We start from the raw sequence: 21,096 nt of genomic DNA, 5'->3' as shown, positions 1-21,096 counted from the left end.
GAGGTCATGTTCAAGTACATTGTCATGAAGCAGCACACTGTTTTATAATACCTGCCAGAATGAGTTTAACAAAGAGTCCCTTTGACTCTGTCTGCGTAAAGTACAGTACTAGTATGTCTGCCTCCTTTGATTCTAGTTTGATTCTACTTTCTACAGAAAACAAGGTCATAAGTGATATTCAACTCTTGAAGTCGATGGCATTTGCTTGAATAAGAATGACAACAAACAATCAACACAAAAGAGGAGACAATTCCCCTTCAATGTCCCCTCCTCCCCCTGTGCTCTGGCCCAGGGGGAGACCTGATGCTCGCCTGTGATCAGTTGAGCTATTAGCTGGATTTATTGGCGCGCCCTGCCATATTCCCCTAGGACCCTGATCCCAGATCAGCTACTATAAATCACACAACACACAGAGAGAGGTCACGGATGGATGCCCGGACCGCTACCTGGTGATAAACAGCATCCTACTATCTCCCATCTCTCAATCAGGATCTATGTTCACAAAGCATACCAGAATAGGAGTACTGATCTCGGGTCAGTTTTGTCTTTTACATTATAATTATATGGACCTTTGTGGATGTGGATTAGGATTACTCACTGTATCCAATATTAAAAATAACTTTAGACTGCAGTAGTCTAATGTTGCAGACTTAACAACAAAATGACCAATGAGCTGGTGAAATCCAATTTTAAGATAAGATGTTTTGATTCAAATTATGCCCAATCTCTGAGCAGTTTGCAAGTGAATACTCACTGATAGCCAGGCTGCAGTCGTAGAAGCTGTGGCCAGGATAGCATTGACAACCCCACTCAGTGCACTGGCCGTTCCCGTTGCAGAAGTTGGGGCAGCGCAGTGCGGTGAGTACTGTCCCAATGATCCCCTCAACCCCCTCCAGCCCAGCCCTGGACTCCCCCAGCTCCAGGACCCTCTGGGTCCGGTTCTCCAATAGCCTCCTCTCACACTCGTTCTCCAGGTAGTGCACCAGAGCCTCCTCCCAGGCCAGGTCATCCTACAACATCAAGTTCAGTAAGTTCAAGTTGAACTGCACTCACATTGCAGTCAATATGGAAACTGAAATCCATGAGCATACTGTACAATTGGCTTAACAAAAGGGCAGACAAGACCTATACTAACAAGTTACAAAATCAACAATGGTAGTGTCCAAAATGACACAAGATTTCCTCTCCCTTATTGGCTCTGGTCAAAAGTAGTGAACTATATAAGGAATAGAAGGTCATTTCAGACACAGACACAAACAGAAATACCTTGAGCTGCAGATCCAGGATGCACAGGTCCACTGCCTCATCCAGCCTCCGACCTAGCAGCCCTCTACACACTGTTCCCACCGTGGAGTTCCCCAGGGCTAGCTGGCACACCTCCAGGGCCTTGACCGAGGTAAGCCCACTCGGGGTGGGCCACACAGGCTGAGCCACTGGTCGCTCTGCAGACAGGTGGTGGTCCTCAGGGAAGAAATAGGCTAAGCTCTCCAGGTCCGCTTGGCTCAGGGACTGAGAGGTGAAGATGGGCTGGAACTCGTACAGCGCCTGATAATGACAAGAGTAATAAGAGCAATAATGACAATAACAACAACAAAGGGCCATTCAAATAAACTCAAGGACAAAATAGAAGACAAAAAAGTCAAAGGATGAGCACCTGTCTCTTTGTCTTGGGCCTGTTGTCATCTACGGCAACCAGGAAGTCTCTTCTGAGCTCCCTGTCAACCTCTCTCTCACTCTTATCACCGTGGTCCCCAAACCCACCATAGTCCACCATCTGGGAACTCGGCTGTTTGTATATCTCCATAGGCAGAGCTGGGCCGTTCAGGATGGACACTCCCTGGTGGTCACTTTGTTCTGGCTCAGAGCTACTAATGTACTCAGTGGTAGTGTCCACCCAGGGGAAGACAGAGGTGTAATCCACGTTGTCATGAGACTGGCACTGGGCCTGGTGCTGGGGTGACGAGGGGTTAAAGTTGTAGTGGCTATCGCCAGTGTGGCCCGTGGTGAAATGCAGAGACATGCTGTAGCCCTCCTGACACCGACAGAAAGGCCGTAGTTCCTCCACCTCCATTACAGGGGGCATGGTATCAAATAAGCTCTCCCCCGCGGCTAGCCTGACACGAAGAAGAAACAGAGGGATATGGATCAGACAACGAGCTATCTCATCAGACTCTGAATTAGAGTAAGCCTTGGGGATAACACAGGATTTGATAAAGGATTTCTTTTCTCATGCCAGCTAAAATAGAAAAGGTAACCCAAGGTTATTATGGAACAACAATTCACTTACAAACTAAATGACAAAAAAGGAAAGGGGTGGGGGATTGTACACTGAACAGTTACCAGCTCAGGGGACCACTCTCAGATCTATATAGAATCATTAATAGTTACCTCCATTCCTCCACAAAGCGTTCTTGTTCAGTGCTCCCATAGGTGGTCCCATCAGGTCCATGGAAGTCGTTGTGACCGTTCCGGTCGAACGTCCCACAGAGTCCCGTGGTACTGCTGTAGTCCACACTGGGAGCTCTGATTGACAGGCTCATCCCCCAATCACTGATGTCCGCCCTTACAAAGGCCCCAGATGGAAAGATCAACTACAAAAGGAATAAGAAGGGATAAAAACGTCTGCTAAATGGCATATATTATTATATATTATAAAAGTAAGAGTTCACTTTTATTACGCCCAGACGCCAATTCTAACAGATCTTAATGCAAACTGCATATTATAGAAAGAGTTCACACATTGTTTTCTTGTGTGGATCAGTGTGGTATGTACTGGGACTCACCAAAACAACAACATCTAACTCCAAATCTTTCTATCTGGTGAACTAGTGTTTGACATTACATTAATCGTACAGTGTTGCAGATTGCCCCGAGCAGAAATGTGTTTTCCCATGACTTGTAAAAGTCGTTTCATTCAATATTGGGCTCATTGGGCTCACAAACTCACACATCCCCAAAACCTGTCTAGACAGTGAGGGAGGAAACAGCCCATAAAAGTGGTTTTAATGACTTTAGTAAAAAAGCATGAGCTGACGCATAAACAAAAATGCTTGTAGAGGTGCTGACTACCTGAGAATTTATTTTACAAAAAGATAGAAAGTCGCCTCCTGGGTGGCGCAATGGTCTAAGTCACTGCATCGCAGCGCCGGCTGTACCACCAGAGACCCTGGGTTCGCGCCCAGGCTCTGTCGCAGCCGGCTGCGACCGGGAGGTCCGTGGGGCGACGCAGAATTGGCCTAGCGTCGTCCGGGTTAGGGACGGTTTTGGCCGGTAGAGATATCCTTGTCTCATCGCACACCAGCGACTCCTGTGGCGGGCCGGGCGCAGTGCGCGCCAACCAAGGTCGCCAGGTGCACGGTGTTTCCTCTGACACATTGGTGCGGCTGGCTTCCGGGTTGGATGCGCGCTGTGTTAAGAAGCAGTGCGGCTTGGTTGGGTTGTGTATCGGAGGACGCATGGCTTTTGACCTTCGTCTCTCCCGAGCCGTACAGGAGTTGTAGCGATGAGACAAGATAGTAAATACTAACAATTGGATACAATGAAAAGGGAAGAAAAGGAAAGTCGCACAAGCAATATATTCTCCCAACAATTTAATAAACCTACTTGGTAAAAGTAATCCCGTTAAATGAACCTACTGTAATTTTCTTCCCCTGGTGAGATTCATGGATCTTGATCCGATACTGACTGGAGCCTCTGTTATATCCTCCCAGGGTCTTCAGAGAGAGCTCGGGCCTGGTCTCCTGAAGCTGACCATTACACATGTCCAGCATGACCACCTTAAGGACCACAAAATAAAAGAAGTAATTGACTGTATTGTGTTATCCTTATAGTTCTCTACTGTATTTACAAGCTGTATATACTGTATATATACATTTCTTTAACCATAAAAGCGGCAACATATTTTTTAGCTTAAAAGCGCCAATTGTGGTGTCTTTTTTTTTACCCCAAATTGGTATGATTACAAAGAGACACTGTCTGTCAGCAAGTACCGCTTTTTGTTTTATTAACCGATGAAACACAAGTAAACAGTTTAAATTCCCCAAAATAAGCATATATATAAAAAAGTCATACATTTTCAATCAAAATGTGATATTAAGTTTTGAATGTTTTCCATGTTTTAAGAGATACTTTGATCAATTTTATTCATAGCCACTTGCTATGAACATTTGTCTGTTATTCATTCAAAGTGTTTCTGTGGTACTCAGAGGCTGACAAATTGGCGATTGAGCCACCAAAATGGGTGATATGGGCGCCATCAGACATTTAGCTCTAACTCTGGAATGCTATGGGCTATCAACTCAGTTCAATTTGCATATCAAAGATGAGACTCTCCAATTGGTATCGAGATATTGAATGAAAGCGCATTTATGTTTTTTTTTATACTGGCTGCCACACCCTCCCGGGGTCCAAATCTGGGTTGGCTCCATAGCAAATCAAATCAAATTTTATTAGTCACATGCGCAGAATACAAAGTAGACCTTACAGTGAAATGCTTACTTACGAGCCCCTAACGAACAGTGCAGTTTCAAAAAATACGGATTAAAAAAAGATACAAGTAAGAAGTAATTAAAGAGCAGCAGTAAAAAATAACAATATATATATAGGGGGGATGTCGGTACAGAGTCAATGTGCGGGGACACCGGTTAGTTGAGGTAGTATGTACATGTACAGTAGGTAGAGTTAATTAAAGTGACTACGCATAGATGACAACAGAGATTGGCAGTGGTGTGGAGAGGGAGGGGGGGGAGGGGGGCAATGCAAATAGTCTGGGTAGCCATTTGACTAGATGTTCAGGAGTCTTATGGCTTGGGGGTAGAAGCTGTTAAGAAGCCTTTTGAACCTAGACTTGGCCCTCCAGTACTGCTTGATGTGTGATAGCAGAGAGAACAGTCCATAACTAGAGTGGCTGGAGTCTTTGACACATTTTAGGGTCTTCCTCTGACACCACCTAGTAGAGATGTCCTAGATGGCAGGAAGCTTGGCCCCAGTGATGCACTGGGCCATTCGCTCTAACCTCTGTAGTGCCTTGCGGTCGGAGGCTGAGCAGTTGCCATACCAGGCAGTGATGCAAACAGTCAGGATGATCTCGATGGTGCAGCTGTAGAACCTTTTGAGGATCTGAGGACCCATGCCAGATCTTTTCAGTCTCCTGAGGGGGAATAGGTTTTGTCCTGCCCGCTTCACAGCTGTCATGGTGTGCTTGGACCATGTTAGTTTGTTGTTGATGTGGACACCAAGGAACGTGAAGCTCTCAACCTGCTCCACTGCAGCCCCGTCGATGAGAATGGGAATATCTATATCTGTTCAGGGTACATGCATCTACCTCTGTGCCAAATTTGGTGCTTTTGTCACAAAGTTTAATCTTGAGACATTTAAAGCTTAGCCACGCACCACTAGTATAGAAAAGAGTGATTTACGTTTCATTCCTCCATTTGACCTCCATTTGACGACTTCTAGGGTTAATTTTCAAATAAATTCAATTAATCTATGAATCATTCGTTCAATCAATAAATGATTTCCTCAAACCATCTTGCCTGATCAATGTGTAAATGGGCGTGTTAAACTATAGTGCTTTGTGTTTTATGTTGTAAATGTGTCTTTGTATTCAACTTCTCGTGCTGCCGTTTTGCCCAGGTCTCTCTTGTAAAATAGATATTTAATCTCAACGAGACAAACTTGGTCAAATAATGGTACAAAAATGACAATTGAATCAATCAACCTCGTTTCCCTCCCTGGCCGCCACTCCACAGTTGCAGGACACAGCGTAATGGCGGCTGCCACAGTCCCACTGACGAGAATGGACCTCGAACGCTCGGTGGAGGCTCTTGTAGAGGAGGAAGGTACCCGTCTGTTGGTTCTCATAGCGTCTGGTGGGGAGAAACAGGTCTTAAAACAGGGGTGATAAATTGGACTGATATCATAGCTGTGATGTTCTTACTTGAAAATACCAAAACAACATTTATGTATTGTGCATCTTGCTCGTGAAAATGTCTGTGGCAATTTGTTAGAATTGAACATGTGCATCAAATAAGTTGAACTTAAAGTTATTTTACTGGCAAGTTCAAATAAATGGTAAGACCTAGTTTCCAATAATTATCATCGGAGAAAAAAAACACTTTTCAATCTAATCAAGCAAAAAGGGTATTTTGATTATGGGATCTAGAGATTGCATAAGCATGATGAAGGTGAAGCAATTATTTAAAAATAATTAGGATTTAAAATGTTCTATCTATTTAGAAGGTTATGGACTGGTCCCCTTTGGACCTGTTCGGTCTGAAAAACATTTTAAAACATATTTATCTCTGATTAGTGGGTGTTGTTTGCAATGTTTTCAAGTACCAGCTTTGAGAGGATAGTTAATAATAATAATTACAGGAAAGAACTTAATCAGTTAGCAGGAGGTGGAGTGGTGATTTAAATAGCTCTTCTTGATCATTAAAATCGGCCAAAACAAGGTAATGTGGGGGAAAGTGCATAGAAAATGAGAAAATTTCTGAAACACACTGCATTTCAATGTACAAGAAGGTCTATGGGGGGGGGGTGTGAAGTCTCCAAGTCTGTATGTAAACACACGAATATATAATAATAATATATGCCATTTATCAGATGCTTTTATCCAAAGTGACATAAATCGTAAATCTAAAGTGATTTACAAAATGGGTGGTCCTGGGAATCTAACAAGCGACATGCTCTGCCAACTGAGCAACAGAGGACACAGCATGCTAACCACCAATGCCCCAGTTACCTACCTGCCATCCAACGTAATGATGTGTGGATCAGTCAGAGAGTAGCAGCTTGCAGTGGGAACATCTTGAACTGTGACCTGCAGAGGTATGAGGAACAAAGCTTAGCGTGACCCACTCTGGTCGTGCTGATTAAAGTGTCTGCAACAGCACAGGGCTTTCATGTGCGTGTGCGTGTGCGTGTGCGTTAGTGTCTGAAAAACAGGCCGAAATGCTTTCATGTCTCACTGGCTTAAAACACTAAACACAGATGTGGCTAGCCTGACTGCATGACTGAATGATGACAAAACAAAGGGGAAGTCGAGAGGTTTAGCAGGACACAACGGGTTTTGCGACATGAGTAATGCTAAGACTTAGTTTAAAGGAAAGAGTGGAAGCCCACGTAGAAAAGCAGTGTGAGTGATTTGTCGTTGGTTCATAACAGTCTTCTCTTTAACCATGTAAACACTGTGGCGCTATGTCATGCAGACATTTACTGCAGTTCTGTTAGTGTTATAAGCAGCTGTTCCGAGGCTTACAGCTACATTATCTCTCTCTCGGACCTTGAGTGGAGTGGGGCTATAGTATTCCAAAGTTCTAATTCCATTGTAGTGTTGTAATGTGTTCTAATTATATTTCTATGGGTCTCCCGGTCGGACCTTGAGAGGTGTGGGGCTGTATCCCCTCCAGAGGCGCGGTGCGTCAGAGCGTGGCGTGGCGCTGAGTAGGCTGGGGCGGTTGCCGTCGCGGGTGAAGTCTGTGACGGCGGTGAGGGTGAGGCTGGCCCAGGCACACCCCTGTCTCCGGCTGCAGGCTGCAGTAGGCTGCAGCTCCACCTGGCAGGTAGACAGGGCCATGTTGGGGGCCTCCACGCTGGGATCCAGGCTGTCTGGGAGGGCAACAGGACACATAACAGTGTCTGGTTAGTAAATACCCCCACAGAGCTGCAAGACAGATAGCCTGAATATGAAATCAACCCCTAGCCCCTAGATCTGAGAAAGGATTGGATGGGTGTAAACAAACAGGAATTAATCACATGTTGAGTCTTTTGGTTTTAAACCCCTCTGGCACTAGTACAGTAAGCACTGGCTCACACAGTGGGGCTCCCGAGTGGTCGAAAGGCACTGCATCTCAGTGCTAGAGGCGTCACTACAGACCCTGGTTTGATTCCAGGCTATATAACAACAGGCCGTGATTGGGAGTCCCATAGGGCAGAGCACAAGTGGCCCCAGCGTCGTCCGGGTTAGGATTTGGCCAGGCTTGGCTGTCATTGTAAATAAGAACTTGTTCTTAACTGAATTGCCTAGTTAAATAAAGGTGAAATAAAAGAAAGAAAGTAAAACAAACACAGAGACGGCATGGTCATGTAAATTAGGCTATTCTAATTCTCACCTGAGTCACGGACACTCAGAGTGAGAGTGACTCCACATGGTCGGCCATGCTCTGTCCCGTAACAAGGGATAGGCACTGTACTGTGGATGGTTACAGCATGCTCTCTTCCGTCCTCCGCAATGTGCAGCACATCTGGAACAAACTGCAGGCAAAGAGAGAGAGAGAGGGAGCGAGAGTACAGACACAGATTCCTGGACAGACTGGGCTCAATGTTAATTTATTTTACAGCACGCGATGCAGTTCAGGAGGAGTTTAATGCTCAACAATGGATTATACACAATTTAGAGGTCAACCAACAACCATCCCAGCTTCAAACACATTCAGAACGATGAGGGTTTTAGTAAATTGCATCAGTCATGACGGTTTACCTTAATTCCAGCGTAGAAGCTCTCACTCTCTTTGGCCAGAGATTGTGTCCGGCTGGCGTTACCCAGTAACGTGGAAACACTGCAGGAGAACTGTAAAAAATAATCCTACGTTAAGAATGACACAAGTAGCTACTATCAAGTGTTCACCTGGCAAGTCAGTGACAAAGCTATCTATGACACAAATGAAACACCAATATTTTCCCTTCAAAAAAGCACAAGGCCATAAAAATGGTCTTTCTAATTTGTGTTGGCTTGCCTGTGTAATTCATCCAAACATTTCACTGAGCCATGTGGCTTGTAGGCTACATGAGCAGTGTGCTAGGGCTGGAGCCGTTGTGTGTTTAACTCCATCCTCAGTAAAGTAGTCACCCCTGATCTAGCCCAGCTGTGACATCAGCATGTGTGGAACAGAGCCTGATGAGTGAGGCCAGGCCTGCTTTGTACTGCACAGCTTGTCATGGATACACACAACGAGCATCGCACGTTGTATCCATCCACACGTGGCTTCCAATGGCTAATACAGTCATTGCTATCTGAAGTTTCAAGTTGTATTAGTCGTATACAGGATACACATGGTATTACACTGTCCAATGAAATGCTTACTTGCAGGTTCCTTCTTGACAATGCAACAACAATAAGAAATAAGAAAATATAAGAATACGAACATAAAGTAAATGGAATAAACATTTAAGCATAAGTATAATACAGGAAGGCACAATTTATAGTCCAATATTTACACGTTTATTGGGGAGGGGTGGATTTGGGGGCAACTGTTTAAATAGTGCAGTATTAACAATAGTCAATAACTATTGGTAGCAGCAGTTGTGATGTGTGTGTAGGATAACAGTTGGAGGTCAGGAGTCTGAACCCTTTGGAGTTGGCACCAGTGTGAGGCAAAGGTGTGTGCTTGCGGTGGTCCTATTCAATGTCTTCCTCCTGTGCGACACAACACTCCTGCACGGGCCAAATTTCTTAAGCCGCCTTAGGAAGTAGAGGCGCTGTTGCACCCTCTTGACAACAGTGGTGATGTTGTTGGTCCATGTGAATTCATCTGTGGTGTGGACACTGAGGAACTTAAAAATGCTGACTCTCTCTACTGCAGTCCCGTTGATGTGGATAGGGCATGTTCCCTCTGCTTTCTAAAGTAAACAATCAACTACTTTTTTGCTGCCGTTGAGGTTTTGCTGCCGTTGAGGGAGAGGTTGTTTTCCTGGCACCACAATGCCAGGTCACTTACCTCCTATCTAGAGGTTGACTCGTCGTTGTTGGTTTTCAGGCCTACAACCGTGGTGTCATCAGCAAACTTAATGATGGAATTGGGATCATGCAAAGCCATGGCGTCATGGGTGAACAGGGAGTGTAGCAGAGGGCTGAGGACACACCCTTGGGGGGCCCCAGTGTTAGAGTCAGTGTGGTGGAGGTGTTGTTGCCAATCCTCACAGCCTGTGGACTGCCTTTCAGGAAGTCCAGGACCCAGTTGCAGAGGGTAGTGTCCAGACCAAGGGCTCTGAGCTTGGTGATGAACTTGGAGGGAACAATAGTGGTGAATGCTGAACTGTAGTCACTGAACAGCATTCTTACATACTTTAGGTGTTCCTCAAGTGCAGATACCTTGGGGCTGCATGAATAGTGATGGAAATGGCATCTTCCGTGTATCTGTTGGAGCGGTAGGCAAATTGGAGTGGGTCCAGTGTGCCTGGCATGCTGGCCTTGACGTGGGCCATGACCAGCCTTTCGAAGCACTTTACGATTACAGGGGTGACTGTGACAGGGCGATAACCAAGATGACATGCCAAATGACTTTCTTGGGAAATGGGACTATGCTGGTCTCCTTGAAGCAAGTGGTGACTACAGCCTGTGACAGGGACAGGTTGAAGATATCTAATATCTGCGTTAGAAGAAGAGCCTCAATGCCACACACCAATTGCAAAGAAAGCATTTGATGGGAATCATGTGAAAGAGTCCTCGCAACAATTAAAAGACCAACCCTAATCTGAGTCTGATGTATTCCTCTACCCTTCCTGACCTCCTTTCTCTTCCCTGACAATCTGACACACCTTCTTCTATTCTTTTTTTTCTACATGTTGAACCCCAGTCATAAAGGTCAAGAGGTCAACAGGATCCATCCATTGGTTAAGCCACCAAAGATGGTCAACCCCCATCACACAAACGCATGCATGTAAGCTCAAACACACGCACGCACGTAACACACACACATCCACATACACACGTCTGGTAGGCATTATTACCGTCTCCCCCAGTCTGAAGTGGACTCCGTCCATCTCCACCAATGAGAAGGTCTCCATGATAGAATCTTTCCTGATCTCCACCTTCATATTGGATGCCAGGTGTCGGGCCCAGACCACCAGATAGCCCAAGGGGAGTCCCGAGGTCTTCACCCCACTGAAGGTGCATCGCAGGTGCACACTGCTGCCCACCAGCTCTGGGATGATCACAGGCTTGTAGGATAATGCAGGGAGACTTGCTGAGGGATGAACAAGACGCTGATATCATGGACCACCCAGACATGATTTAAATAAAGAATAAATGTGAATAATATTTATTTGAGCTTGTTGTGGTTGTTTACCTTTGCATTGCCCATTGACTTCCACCTCACCCGGGGCACATAATTTAGGTCCAAATTCTGATATGACTAAAAACAAGAAAAATACCGTTATTTTTTTTTATTTCGTCAGTTCCACTATGTACTTAAAGGCTTTAGACCAGAGTGAACAAATAGAGCAGCAGACATATCTTAAGGCTAATAACAAATTCCAAATTCCAGCGAAGCAGTCACCCATACATCCATTCACACCAAACTGACAGTGATTCTGTCATTCTAATTCACCTTTGGCACAATATCCCATACACCCCTGGGTGGGCTGCAGGTAGTACAGGAGAAACTCCCCACAGTTGCGTACTGAGATGGGGATGCGGAAGAGGCAGCAGTCCTTGGTGCTCCCGTGGAAGAACTGCCAGGTGGCACAGGCCGAGAGCTGGCGGACCTCCCCTGGGCGGGGCAAGGAGCTATCAGTGAGAGACAGCCACACAGGCGCCTGGGTGCCACATCTGTTCATCTGGAGAGAAGACAATGACAATGACAAAGCATCTCAGAGTAAGTGCTGATCGAGGATCAGTTTGGCCTTTTAAATTGTAATGGGTATGAGGGGGGACCTGATCCTAGATCAGCATTCCTACTTTGAGATGCTTTGTGAAAAAGCTTCCACCTGTTCTGTAGCTACTCATTATACAGTTTACACTCAACTTTTCACTGTAAAAAAAAACTGCAAAAAGCAAAAACCAAACACAGCTGTATTGAATGAGATCAGTTGTATGAACTCATTAACATGGGAATGAACCGTGTAATTCATGCCTTGCATTGGTAACTACAGTTGGGATGTTTATAAAGAATAATCTTTATAATTCTCATAATACACCACGCTTTAAATATTGGATGCACAACATGTTCCATCAAGAAAACCACTTGATTAAGTACATTATCTCCTGTACTGGACAACGTAATTAATGAAAATCCCTTGCACTGTGAAGAGTTAATCATAGTTTTTCCTGTATCATTTATGTGAATGGTAAATAAAAGAGGCCCTAAAATGGAGCCTGGTGGAACCACTTTACACACTAGGGGCAAGACGGCATGGTTTAACAGCTTTAGCTTACTTCCACACAGCTGGTAGGCATCTCTGCAGGCTTGTTGTTAATGCTGAAGCGGTACCATCCTGGGGAGAGGGAGTGATCACAGATCAGGTCCTGTATAGCAGTGTTCTGCAGGTCACTGGAGTCAAAGTCCACGCTGCGATACGGGTTTCTCAACATGCGGTAGCCTCCCGGGTAGCACTCTGGAGCTGGGGGAGGCAGAAGGGCAAAGTTAGTAAGAAAAGACGTTACATTCACAGGATACATTTTTTTTTAAAAGATGAACGTATTTGGAATATAGGAGTCTTTCTGGGTAGTTACTGTGATGTCAACCTGGACTGTGGAGGGAGGAAGGGAGGGAGGGATGGAGGAAGGGAGGGTTGGAGGGAGTGAGCAGGGCATGGTACCAAAAAAAGGTAGCAAAATATGTCATCCCAGTGGCTCTATAACTTCAGTCAGTTCCTTAAAGGGTTGAACTAGAGTTAATTTACTGTAACGTTTAGAGGGAGAGATGAGGAGGGTATATTCAAACAGGTAAAAATAACACACATTCATTTACCTAATTCCCCTCCTTTCTAAACTCAGCCCTGGAGGGTTAGACAATAAAGCCAGCGATCCATGACAGGTTCTGAACATAGCTCTCAGCTGAAGGCTAAAAATGGAGAGAAAATGACTTTAAAGTCAGACCTCTCACATCCTATGTCCATTCAAGTGTCAAAGAACCTGCACCAATATCACACTTCCCTGTCTGTAAATTGAAAATGGGTCAAAACGACTAGGACTTCAGTCAGAGCTATGACAGAGGAATAGGAAGGCCTTACTGCGTTTCTACCTAATGAAGAGCATACTTTGGAAATCCTACCTAGGTGACCATATTATGACATTTATGTTGAATGATCAATCACAAAACATGGCATGTAGCACATTTCTTACAGTACCCCCAAATGACGTTACATATTTCGCATCAGTTGGATCCGGCAACAGTCTGCCCCCCTGGGCTAATGATGAAGGTTTGTCCTGGGGTGAGAGTTCCCTAGAGACTATTTATGAGGTTACCTCCCTACCGCGCTGTAAACTCTGTTAAAGGCCAATTTGACTAGGTTTACCCAACAGCAACAGCCTCTCCTTTCCTCTCCTCTGGAAAACATGGCTGTTTGGAAAACCTTTGACCTTAGTGCTTGGAGAGAATTAGTTCCTAGACACAGACACAGACGAGGTGTAAAGCTTCCAGACAAGGTGTGTGTATGCAGAGAGATAGAGGATTTGTAAATACAACACATTTGGACGGCAAAGAAATATAAATACACATTTTCAGTGCGGCCCTCCGGACCTTTGTTGAAGACTGAATGTGGCAAAATGAGTTAGACACCCCTGCTGTATGGAGTAACTTGGTTGGATGGAATTTGGTATTTTATTAGGATCCCCATTAGATATTGCAAAAGTAGCAGCTACTCTTCCTGGGGTCCACACAAAACATGACATGAAACATGACATAATACAGGACATCAATAGACAGCTCAAGGATAGAACCACATATATCTTTTTTAAAGGCACATGTACTGCAGCCTACATATCAATACATACACACAAACTATCTAGGTCAAATATGGGAGAGGCGTTGTGTCATGAGGTGTTGCTTTATCTGTTTTTTTAAACCAGGTTTGCTGTTTATTTGAGCAATATGAGATGGAAGGAAGTTCCATGCAATAAGGGCTCTATATAATACTGTACTTGAATTTGTTTGGGGACTGGGAAAAGACCTAGTGGCATGTCTGGTAGAGTAAGTGTATGTGTCAGAGCTGTGTGTAAGTTGACTGTGCAAAAAGTTTGGGATTTCCAACACATTAACGTTTCTTATGAAATGAAGTAATGCAGTCAGTCTCTTCTCAACTCTTAGCTAAGAGAGACTGGCATGCATAGTATTTATATCAGCCCTCTGATCACAATGAAGAGAAAAACGTGCCGCTCTCTTCTGTGCCAGTTGCAGCTTAACTAGGTCTTTCCTTGAAGCACTGGACCACATGACTGGACAATAATCAAGATTAGACAAAACTAGAGGCTGCAGAACTTGCTTTTTGGAGTGTGTTGTCAAAAATTGGATCACCTCTTTATTACGGACAGACATCTCCCCATCTTTGTAACCATTAAATCTATATGTTTTGACCATGACACTTTACAATCTACGATAATGCCAACTAATTTGGTCTCCTCAACTTGTTCAAAAGCCACAGTATTCATTACCAGATTAAGCTGAGGTCTAGAACTTAAGGAATAATTTGTACCAAATACAATGCTCTTAGTTTTAGAGATGTTCAGGACCAGTTTATTACTGGCCACCCATTCCAAAACAGACTGCAACTCTTTGTTAAGGGTTTCCGTGACTTCATTAGCTGTGGTTGGTGATGTATATATGGTTGAATCATCATCATACATGGATACACATGCTTTGTTTAATACCAGTGGCAGGTCATTGGCAAAAATAGAAAAGAGGGCCTAGAGAGCTGCCCTGCGGTACACCACACTTTACATGTTTGACAATAGAGAAGCTTCCATTAAAGAATACCCTTTGAGTTCTATTAGATAAATAGCTCTGAATCTACAATATGGCAGAGGTTGAAAAGCTATAACACAAAAGCTAAGACTTCATCTAAAATGGCACCCTTTTCCCTACATAGTGCAATACTTTTGACCAGAGCCCTACAGACAAGTGCATTATATAGAGAATAGGGTGCCATTTTAGACACAGAGTGGGTGACACACAACAACAGGCTCCCCATCATGATCTGACCTATGACCCCAACCATGGTGCTGCTAGTGAAAGAATGCTTTGTTGTCTCATGAAGAGATGGCCATCAGAGTCCATTCTCAGGGCAGTTGTTTAGTGGTTTAACATTCTGGCTACACACACACATGCACAAATGCACACACACATACAGGCAAACGCACACATGTGCGCACTCACCAACACACACGCCGTGCTGTGGTGAACTGAAGGGTCAGGGCCCATTCTTTGATTTATTTGTTGTGACAACTCTGCTGAAGGAGCAAATTGGATGTGGGAGAGGAGAAACACCAAGGAACTAGTGCTTACTTTCCCTAATGGTATAACTACTAGTCTCCTGCACTGTATAACCCAATTACTCAAAACCTTTGAGTAAACCCGTTGCACTTAAAAGGATACTTCAGAATTTTGGCAATGAGGCCCTTTATTAACTTCCCCAGAGTAAGATGAACTTGTGGATACCATTTCTTATGTCTCTGCGTACAGGCAGTTTGAAGGAAGTTGCTGACTTGCGGTAGTGCAATTGCTAACTAGCGTTAGCATAATTACTGGAAGTCTATGGTATCTGCTAGCAGATACACATAAGTCTATGGTATCTGCTAGCAGATACACATAGACATCCAGTCATTGCACTCATGCTAGTTAGCTTTGGCTTGCGAAACTATATCTAATTTCCTTCGTACTTGACACAGAGACAATTTAATGGTATTTACAAGTTCATCTAACTCTAAGGAAGTATATAAAGGGCCTCATTGCCAAAATCCCAAAGTATCCCTTTAATATACAGTGGGGCAAAAAAGTATTTAGTCAGGCACCAATTGTGCAAGTTCTCCCACTTAAAAAGATGAGAGAGGCCTGTAACTTTCATCATAGGTACACTTTTTAACTATGACAGACAAAACGAGAAAATAAATCCAGAAAATCACATTGTAGGATTTTTAATGAATTTATTTGCAAATTATGGTGGAAAATGAGTATTTGGTCAATAACAAAAGTTTATCTCAATAATTTGTTATATACCCTTTGTTGGCAATGACAGAGGTCAAACGTTTTCTGTAAGTCTTCACAAGGTTTTCACACACTGTTGCTGGTATTTTGGCCCATTCCTCCATGCAGATCTCCTCTAGAGCAGTGATGTTTTGGGGCTGTTGCTGGGCAACACAGACTTTCAACTCCCTCCAAAGATTTTCTATTGGGTTGAGATCTGGAGACTGGCTAGGCCACTCCAGCACCTTGAAATGCTTCTTACGAAGCCACTCCTTCGTTGCCCGGGAGGTGTGTTTGGGATCATTGTCATGCTGAAAGACCCAGCCACGTTTCATCTCCAATGCCCTTGCTGATGGAAGGAGGTTTTCACTCAAAATCTCACGATACATGGTCCCATTCATTCTTTCCTTTACACGGATCAGTCGTCCTGGTACCTTTGCAGAAAAACAGCCCCAAAGCATGATGTTTCCACCCTCATGCTTCACGGTAGGTATGGTGTTCTTTGGATGCAACTCAGCATTCTTTGTCCTCCAAACACGACGAGTTGAGTTTTTACCAAAATGTTCTATTTTGGTTTCATCTGACCATATGACATTCTCCCAATCTTCTTCTGGATCATCCAAATGCTCTCTAGCAAACTTCAGACGGGCCTGGACATGTACTGGCTTAAGCAGAGGGACACATCTGGCACTGCAGGATTAGAGTCCCTTGCGGCGTAGTGTGTTACTGATGGTAGGCTTTGTTTGTTTGGTCCCAGCTCTCTGCAGGTCATTCACTAGGTCCCTCCGTGTGGTTTGGGATTTTTGCTCACTGTTCTTGTGATCATTTTGACCCCACGGGGTGAGATCTTGCGTGGAGCCCCAGATCGAGGGAGATTATTAGTGGTCTTGTATGTCTTCCATTTCCTAATAATTGCTCCCACAGTTGATTTCTTCAAACCAAGCTGCTTACCTATTGCAGATTCAGTCTTCCAAGCCTGGTGCAGGTCTACAATTTTGTTTCTGGTGTCCTTTGACAGCTCTTTGGTCTTGGCCACAGTGGAGTTTGGAGTGTGACTGTTTGAGGTTGTGGACAGGTGTCTTTTATACTGATAACAAGTTCAAACAGGTGCCATTAATACAGGTAACGAGTGGAGGACAGAGGTGCCTCTTAATAAAGAAGAAGTTACAGGTCTGTGAGAGCCAGAAATCCTGCTTGTTTGTAGGTGACCAAATACTTATTTTCCACAATAATTTGCAAATAAATTAATTTTAAAATCCTACAATGTAATTTTCTGGATTTTTTTCTAATTTTGTCTGTCATTGAAGTGTACCTATGATGAAAATTACAGGCCTCTCTCATCTTTTTAAGTGGGAGAACTTACACAATTGGTGGCTGACTAAATACTTTTTTGCCACACTATATTGAACTTCAGTCGTCTCAGGCCAGTGGCACAATACGTTAATTTATGGTTAGATCAGAACTTCCGTTATAATAATTGGCCTGTACAGAGAATTAAGTCAAAACCACAAGTCCAAATGAGTGTGAAACCAAATCCAAACTGGCCTCCCTTGGGGGCATTTTGCTGCAGCAGGACAATCCACAGTTGAGGTCAGCTCAATGCTGATTGGCCAATTTTTTATATCTTTTTTATATCAGCTTGAACATTTTCAGTAATGACCCCACAAAGCCACTTCTCTAGTATAATTTCTCAGTGTGGCTTGCCTTTTTGAGTGAATTGTAGAGTTACCACCCACGACTGTATTTGTTAGTGACAGAGACATAGCCAAGTGAGTTCCTAGGCAAATGTTATCATTATAATTAAACTCTACTCAGTATAAATCTCATATGGCCTTATTCTTTACCCTAATACAGTGGCCTGAAACTCATGGTTTATAGTTCACATCAGGCCTGCAAGTAGGGTTGCAAAATTCCAGTAACTTTCCCAAAATTCCCAGATTTTCAAAACATCCTGGATGAAGGATTTCCAGGAATCTCCCAACCCAGAGTTCTGGAAAACCTCTGAAATTTACCAGAGTTTCGCAACCCTACCTGCAAGCCAGAGTTAAGATATCCAACAGTTAAAATATTTATTCACCCACAAACTGCATTCGTTATGACTGCCAGGGTTAGGAACAGTGTGAGGAGACGACTTAAGCCATTTAAACTGAAACAATCATTTCAGTAACGGGTGTAAAAAAAATCTAACTAAATAGCATGTGTGGCATACGATTGTTTCATCAATCACTTAATCTCCATGATATTAAATACAATTCACAAAACTCTACCTCTGTAATAGCCCGTGCTAGGGGAAAAAAAGTACATTTGTTGTCAAAAAATATAATATCAGTACCGCACAAACAATTTTAACAATAATGATTTTTTAATTTACTTTGGGTTCAATTTACTAGACGTTTTTGAGTAAAAAATGCCTTGGTGCTTACAGTGTTGGGGAGAAAACGTCCAACTCCAAGTCTACAATTGTATATGTTTAAAATGAAATTCATTACATGTACTGTATGTGCTGTCTGTTCTGTACTGTCCCACATAGGCTATATTTACAACTCTGTATTGACATTGTTTTAAGGTTGTATTACTGGTAACATGGTTACAATCCTGTAAAGCTGCCCACGACAAAACTCCTTATGCATATCTACTTATCTACTTGTTGGCTGGTGGTGAGTGACAGGTATGCACGGCTTTAGAACTAGACACCAAATGACACAGCCACACAACCTCTAATTGTGTCCTCCTCAGCAACTGGCCACAGTGCCAAGTTCTCCAGCAGCTTGCATTTCTAAAACACTTAGGCCTACAGTATTATGCATTATATACAACTTACATTATAGGCCTACTGTAAGGTGTTGAGAAAGAGACCGAAGCAACACAGTGCCAAGTTCTCCAGTTGGTTGTATTTCTAGATCACTTATAATAATAGAGAGAGAGAGAGTCCAGTGCATCATTAAGTAAGGTGTCAAAGCACAACACTTGCCATAGACCTATACAGAGCTATGCCATACTATACTATGATTGTTTAACAGTATTTCATTTATAAGTAGAACAACAAAAAGGCTGGTTTAGGTACCAAGGGAGACATTTGTTCCACCTCCCCCAAAAGCAATCCAGACTGTAACTGTATGTGAGGCTATAATGATTCTCAGCCCTGCTATATTGTCTACGGATGTGTCCAATAAACTGCTGCTTTTTTACCATATGGTCCATACCGCCATACCACACTGCCTTAAATCTGATGCAGCTGTCTGACAATGGAAAAGTTTGGGGAAAATGTTCTGATCCTCTCAAGCCTTGTCTGTGCATTTTTGTTATTAAAAAGTATCTGGAGGAGTGAAAAAACACTGACAATACACTTTGTTATATTCCCTGGATCATACAAAATAATCAAACTGCAAAGCTCTCATCAGTCAACAATTGTGCGCTAAACTAAATTGTGATATCTTCCTTTTTTTATTAAGGGCAATAGTCGAGGCCTTCACGTCTTACTGTACTTTTTTAAAAACGTTCTGATTTATTCGACTTACCTAACTGGGCAAGCGCTCTCAACTGCATCAAACAGAGAAACACAATGCGCAGATATCCCGGGACTGACGCCTGTGAGAGGCTGCAAACTACGCAATCCATAGTAGCGGTTCACAATTTCACCGAAGGAAAATATGCCACAAATTTTCCCAGATGTTAGATCCCATTTGAGAATCTTCGAAAGTTTTCCAAATGTTCTTGAGTGACGAAATATTTATCGTTTAGTTGTTTCGGAGCATCGGTTCAGAACCGTGGCTCCTCAGATTGTATTAAAGGTTGAATCAGTGGGTAGTTTTAGAGCGTTCTTTTCTTTTCAACCAACTTTTCCAATCAAGACACAACAAGTTGCTCAGTCTTACAAGGAGGGAGGGAGGACAGCACATCCCGCCTTCAAGTCTCCATACTACCCCCTGGGGTGTAGGTGGACCCTCTTGAAGAATCCATACTGTAACAATAGTCTTTGGCAAATTCAACTCCTCCTTGACCAACAGGGACAAAAGCCTCACATATGTTTGTGGGATATCTACACTTTTTTTTTCGTGAATAGAAAAGTTATTACGGTTATACTATAATATACAAAATTATAATTTACAAATTTATGATGTTAGCTCAATGATCATTCAAATCATGTAAATTGAATCCAGCTTGTTGGTGTGATCTCAAAATGGATTTAGCCCACTGAGCTAAAGCCTAGACATTCGTTCTGGGAACTAACATAAGTCCTGGGAACTATTCCCACATGCTCCTTTTTCCATCTGATTTAGAATGCTACTGCTATGTTGTTTATTCTTACCCTGACTGACCAGCCAATAACACTGTAATCCCCTAAACGTATGTGAGCAGAATAAGCCCTCTGCCACCTGGAGAGAGAGATAGTGTCATCCCACTGTCAACGCTGTGCCACAGAATGTGGCTCTGTCCCAATTTAAAGTTATTGCTTTGTCCAGATGCCATCTATTAGACTTGGCTTGCCCTCATTCTAAGCCTGCTCTGGAAGTAGAGCTGGGGCTCTGCTGAATGGCATGGCCCTGCTACGGTCCTGCAGTGCCTCTGTATTCTCCCAGCCTCCCCCAGACAGATGCCCTGGATTAATGGTTGGAGACAGTGTCCTGGGGTGGTCTAGGAGTCACTGCGCAGCCAACGAAGCACTCGTATGCCGGTGCCAGGATGGGTTCTGCTGTCCCACACGGTCTCTGTCCAGTAAACGTAGAACAAATACAGTATGGAGGGAAAGGGGTTGGAGACATACTGAAGGGCAGGTGCCTCTCTCTTCTTCCATCTGCCTCAAATCCGATTCCACAGACAGACTACCATGAGTCTGAAGTTGTGTCCTGGCGGTCTCCCTTAGCCAGATGCTACATGCCCTGTCTTAAGGGTGACGAGCTGGAAGGCAGGTGCCAACTTCCCCTCCTGTCTGCCTCTGGATGACCCAGGCCTGGATGGAAACAGGACGAAAACATGGTTGGACTACCTGAATCAGAATGTATTTTTTTGTTGAAAATTGGTTTGTTGGCACAGTCGTTTAAGGCGTTGTATTGCAGTGCTAGGGACGTCACTACAGACCCGGTTCGATCCCAGGCTGTGTCACATCCGTCCGCGACCGGGAGACACATGAGGCGGCGCACAGTTTTTGGCCGACCAGGATGTCCTTGTCCAATCGCGCTTGAGTGACTCCTTT

The 21,096-nt window shown here is 43.8% G+C and overlaps 1 protein-coding gene across 3 annotated transcripts in view; it reads right to left on the bottom strand.

Moving 5' to 3' along the window:
* The window catches only part of si:ch211-246m6.5 (von Willebrand factor D and EGF domain-containing protein), a 48,598-nt gene extending 28,765 nt beyond the window's left edge, over positions 1–19,833 (bottom strand). The window contains exons 1-15 of one of the 3 annotated variants that reach the window (XM_046324887.1): positions 19,421–19,833; positions 12,158–12,342; positions 11,331–11,559; positions 11,070–11,135; positions 10,732–10,967; positions 8,483–8,572; positions 8,115–8,256; positions 7,382–7,611; positions 6,750–6,823; positions 5,720–5,867; positions 3,636–3,776; positions 2,389–2,591; positions 1,655–2,114; positions 1,267–1,545; positions 755–1,010 (exon numbers count right to left, since the gene is read on the bottom strand). In XM_046324887.1, the coding sequence (XP_046180843.1) occupies positions 755–1,010; positions 1,267–1,545; positions 1,655–2,114; positions 2,389–2,591; positions 3,636–3,776; positions 5,720–5,867; positions 6,750–6,823; positions 7,382–7,611; positions 8,115–8,256; positions 8,483–8,572; positions 10,732–10,967; positions 11,070–11,135; positions 11,331–11,559; positions 12,158–12,342; positions 19,421–19,520 (2,839 nt within the window). In that variant the 5' untranslated portion in view covers positions 19,521–19,833. The remainder of the gene's footprint in view (positions 1–754; positions 1,011–1,266; positions 1,546–1,654; positions 2,115–2,388; positions 2,592–3,635; positions 3,777–5,719; positions 5,868–6,749; positions 6,824–7,381; positions 7,612–8,114; positions 8,257–8,482; positions 8,573–10,731; positions 10,968–11,069; positions 11,136–11,330; positions 11,560–12,157; positions 12,343–19,420) is intronic. The other 2 variants (XM_046324886.1, XM_046324885.1) reach the window with 2 other exon arrangements.
* Between the last annotated feature and the right edge of the window lie 1,263 nt (positions 19,834–21,096).

This window comes from Oncorhynchus gorbuscha, linkage group LG23, assembly GCF_021184085.1.
Source record: "Oncorhynchus gorbuscha isolate QuinsamMale2020 ecotype Even-year linkage group LG23, OgorEven_v1.0, whole genome shotgun sequence".
NCBI classification, from domain to species: domain Eukaryota; kingdom Metazoa; phylum Chordata; class Actinopteri; order Salmoniformes; family Salmonidae; genus Oncorhynchus; species Oncorhynchus gorbuscha.
This window is presented reverse-complemented; position numbering and strand designations above follow the sequence as displayed.